Genomic DNA, 3,695 nt, shown 5'->3' on the forward strand with positions numbered 1-3,695 from the left:
GAACTCAGAAATCCGCCTGCCTCTGCCTCCCGAGTGCTGGGATTAAAGGCGTGCGCCACCACGCCCGGCTATTTGTTTGTTTTTGTTGTTGGTTTTTTTTCTTCTAGACAGGGTTTCTCTGTGTAGCCCTGGCTGTCCTGAACTCCCTCTGTAGACCAGGCTGGCCTTGAACTCAGAAATCTGCCTGCCTCTGCCTCCCAAGTGCTGGGATTGAAGGCTCGTGCCACCGCTGCCTAGCTTATCCAGGCATTTTTTAAGGCTAGAGGGATGACTCTGTGATTAGGGGCACTGGATGCTCTCGTGTAGAGCCTAGGCTTGACTCCCGGCCCCTGCATGGCAGCTCACAGCCCTCTGCAACCCCAGTTCCAGGGCAACAGAGGCTTTCTTTTAACCTCCATGTGTACATGCACTGCAGATAAACTTGTAGGTAAACCTTAAAAAATGTCACATTCAGAAATAGAGTCTTTGCTTGACTGTGATCACCTTGATTTTAGCTAATCTTCTGGCATCATCATTAATAATGCTCTCAATGTGTCCCAGCATGGACAGTAAGTTCATACACAAGAATTCTTAAAGAGGACAGAAAGGAGAGATGGCTCAATGGTTATAAATGTGTGCACCTGCTCTCACACAGGGCCCTTTGATCCCCAGCACCCACGCTGGGAAGCTTACAACATCAGCTCCAGGGGAGGCCGATACCTTGTGGCTGCTGTGGGTATCTGCACTTGTGTACAGATACCAACATCAACACACACACACACACACACACACACACACACGCGCGCGCGCGCGCGCACGCACTCACAGTAGCTTCAGAGCTATTACTGCCTTTCTGTTTGGCTCTTAAAAGTGTGTGTGGGAGTTTCTATTTGTCCAAAATAAAACCTGTTGGGCAGTGAAGACCAGACAAGTCTCTGACAAGGCTGGGTGTTGGAAGTCTTGGGGAACCAGCCCCACTTTATCTTCAGCTTTCTCAAGTGAGGAGATAATCTGCGGGGCAGCTCTGCTGTCCATCAGCTTCCAATAGGCAGCCTGTTTCACACAGCATTTCACCGCGCAAGATTCCTTGTTCAGTGTGCATGCTGAAGCCATGAAAACATTCTCAGGTTAACTCCGGTGACTCATCTGAGACACTTAGTCCTGAACGATCTGACAACAGAAATGTCCTTTCAAGGCTGATGAGAGAGCCTGAGTTAGAAGCCACAGAACTCGAAGGGAGCTCACTTCACAAACTTGTCTTCTGACCTCCACATACATTGCAAACGCACCCCCACCCCCCATAAATAAATGAGTGGAAAACGTAAATCTCCTTTCCCGTCTTGTGTGTCAAACACTTGACTATGACACCAATCGCTGTGTTAGCTAGAGAAATTTAAAGCCCTGCTTTGGGCTGACCCTTGTTTTCATAGTTCCAAACCAAGAAGAACCAATTGGTTTTGTGACTGGCATAAGGTTCTTTGTGTACCCTTCATTCTTCCTTATGTAAACTGGGATGCTACGGAGTAGCCACGAGCCAGGCAGCACTTAAAGAGGCCTTTGATGAAAATTAAGAACCCTGGCAGGGGTGGGAATTTAGGGGTGATGGTGGAATTCAGTTGTTAGAGAGCTTGAATAACATGCTTAAGGCTTTTGGGTTGGATACCCAGCACCTCATGAACTGGTTCAGGAGATGCACATCTGTATTTTCAGCACGAGGAGGCGAAGCTTTAAAAGTTCAAGGTCATCTGCTATCCTTAGTGAGTTTGAGGCTAGCCCGGGCCACAGGGGAGACTGTCTCACAAAGGGTCAAAACAAAACAAAACAAAACCAACCAACATCTACATGAGACTTGCTTCAAACGCCAGGGATGCCGTGAGTAGTTTGGGCCATTTGCTGAGATGAATTTAGGTCTCACCACCCACTGTTTGCAATCCTGCCTCCCACAAAAGCCATACCTGTAATCGCACAGTTTAGGCTGGCTGCCACACTGCTGCCTGCAGATTACACAGTAAGAGCACAGGGGGACGTTGCCGCGGATCCAGTGGTGGGGCATGGCATCTGCGGCCTTGTCGTTCTTGAGCATGATCTCCTTGCACGGGAAGCGCTTGTCGACCTTCTTGAGGCAGCCCTCGTCCACGCGGAGCCCACAGCAGTCGCAGAAGGCTCCTTGCAGGATGTGCTGCGCGCACACGCAGCAGTAGGTGGGGTGGCTGAACAGGTCGGTGTCTCGCCAGCAATGCTTGCTCTTGCGGAAGATGTCCCTGCGGTGCAGCTGCCGGCGCGACCGCTGCAGACTACACCATAAGGTGATTAACACCGGCATCAGCACGGAGCACAGCGTCCATAGGACCAAGTGGCCATCGGGGAGCAGGCTCTGGGCGGGTGGGCCGGACCGTTGGTCCCCCTCCATCTTCTCAGGCCCAGGCGTGGCCTACAGAGCGTCGGGTCCAGAAAGCTTGCCTTCGGATTCACTGCGTGGGGTTGCGGCTCGTCCGGAGGCTGCGCGTGGCCTCGGCCCCGGGAAAGACGCAGGTCGCACTCGCGGGCTCCGTGCAGTACAGGCTTGGCTCGCGGCCACTGCGTTCACAACGGCTGTCGCGCTGAGCCTCGCCCGTGCCTCTCTCGCGAAGTCTCCGGAGACCCCCCACCCCACCCTCCCAGTTCGCTCTCGCGGTCCGGGTACCACCTACAGCCAAGCCTCCGGCCGCCGTCCCACCCTCAGGCCGCGAGATCTGCGTGGGATGAGGAGGCCGCGCTTGAGGAGCGCACCTGCGCAGTCCGCACGCCGGCCGGCAGCTCGGCGAGGGCTGGGAGGGGCCTGACGCGCCCACAACATGGGCGGGGCCAGGTAGGACAAAGCCAATGGCGGCGCTTTCCGATGGTGGGCGGGGCTAGAGAAAAGGCGGGGTCTGCGCTGATAAAATTTGTAGGCGGGACCAGGTGTAGGGCGGGGCTCGCGGCGGCGCTCCCCTTGGGTGGGAGCGGGTCAGGTATGAGGGCGGGGCGGAGGCTAAGAGGTGGCTTGGAAAGTTGAAAGACTTCAAGGGTCTGGACCATCTAGGAAAGGATGAGCAGAGGAACGGATAAGATGGTGTGGAACGAGGCATGGCTTAGGGAAATCAGGGGCGGAGTAATAATGTTAGTGTACATGATCGACTATCATAAGTTCAGAACCAAAGGAAGTTCCACCATAAGTGACTTAACAGTATTTGACCTTTAGCCTGATCCCCTTCCTCAAAGGAGAAGGTGGGATTGGCATGATTATTGGATATCGGGGAATCCTGGATGGAGAAAACTGGCTCTTTTGAAGGTGTTATGTTCATTCAGAACACAAGTCAAAGACTGCCAAAAGTCACCAGTGTATTATATAAATATAATAAAATAATAAAGTAACTGGACATGTGGCCCACATGTGGATGGACCTCTGTGAGTTCAGGGCCAGCCTGATCTAAGTAGTGTGAGGACCAAAACAGGAAAAATAAAGCATACAGGTTAAGAGTTCTGTTTGTATTTAAGGATAAGTTCCTGTTTGTCCTGTGTTTGTTTGACCCATCTGCACGGATGTGCTTGATCACATGTGGACCGGAAGTAAATCAGGGTCACATGTAGGCTGAAAATACATCAAGATTTACGCTTGCCCCTAATTGAACCAGACGGGAAATGCAGTGAATTGTGGGTTTTGCCTTTTTTTTTTTTTTTTTTTTTTTTTTTTTTTT

At 52.0% G+C, this 3,695-nt stretch overlaps 1 protein-coding gene and 1 long non-coding RNA gene across 3 annotated transcripts in view; one reads left to right on the top strand and one right to left on the bottom strand.

Moving 5' to 3' along the window:
* Window positions 1-2,736, bottom strand: part of Dgke (diacylglycerol kinase epsilon) — a 24,847-nt gene extending 22,111 nt beyond the window's left edge. For both annotated transcript variants that reach the window (XM_029483879.1, XM_021178189.2), the window contains exon 1: window positions 1,935-2,736. In XM_029483879.1, coding sequence (XP_029339739.1) covers window positions 1,935-2,389 — 455 coding nt within the window. In that variant the 5' untranslated portion in view covers window positions 2,390-2,736. The remainder of the gene's footprint in view (window positions 1-1,934) is intronic.
* The window catches only part of LOC110306001, an 8,138-nt gene continuing 7,178 nt past the window's right edge, over window positions 2,736-3,695 (top strand). Inside the window, exon 1 of the long non-coding RNA XR_002379216.2 lies at window positions 2,736-2,827. This is a non-coding gene — a long non-coding RNA (uncharacterized LOC110306001). The remainder of the gene's footprint in view (window positions 2,828-3,695) is intronic.

The sequence above is a fragment of the Mus caroli genome, chromosome 11, assembly GCF_900094665.2.
Source record: "Mus caroli chromosome 11, CAROLI_EIJ_v1.1, whole genome shotgun sequence".
In the NCBI taxonomy this organism is placed as follows: domain Eukaryota; kingdom Metazoa; phylum Chordata; class Mammalia; order Rodentia; family Muridae; genus Mus; species Mus caroli.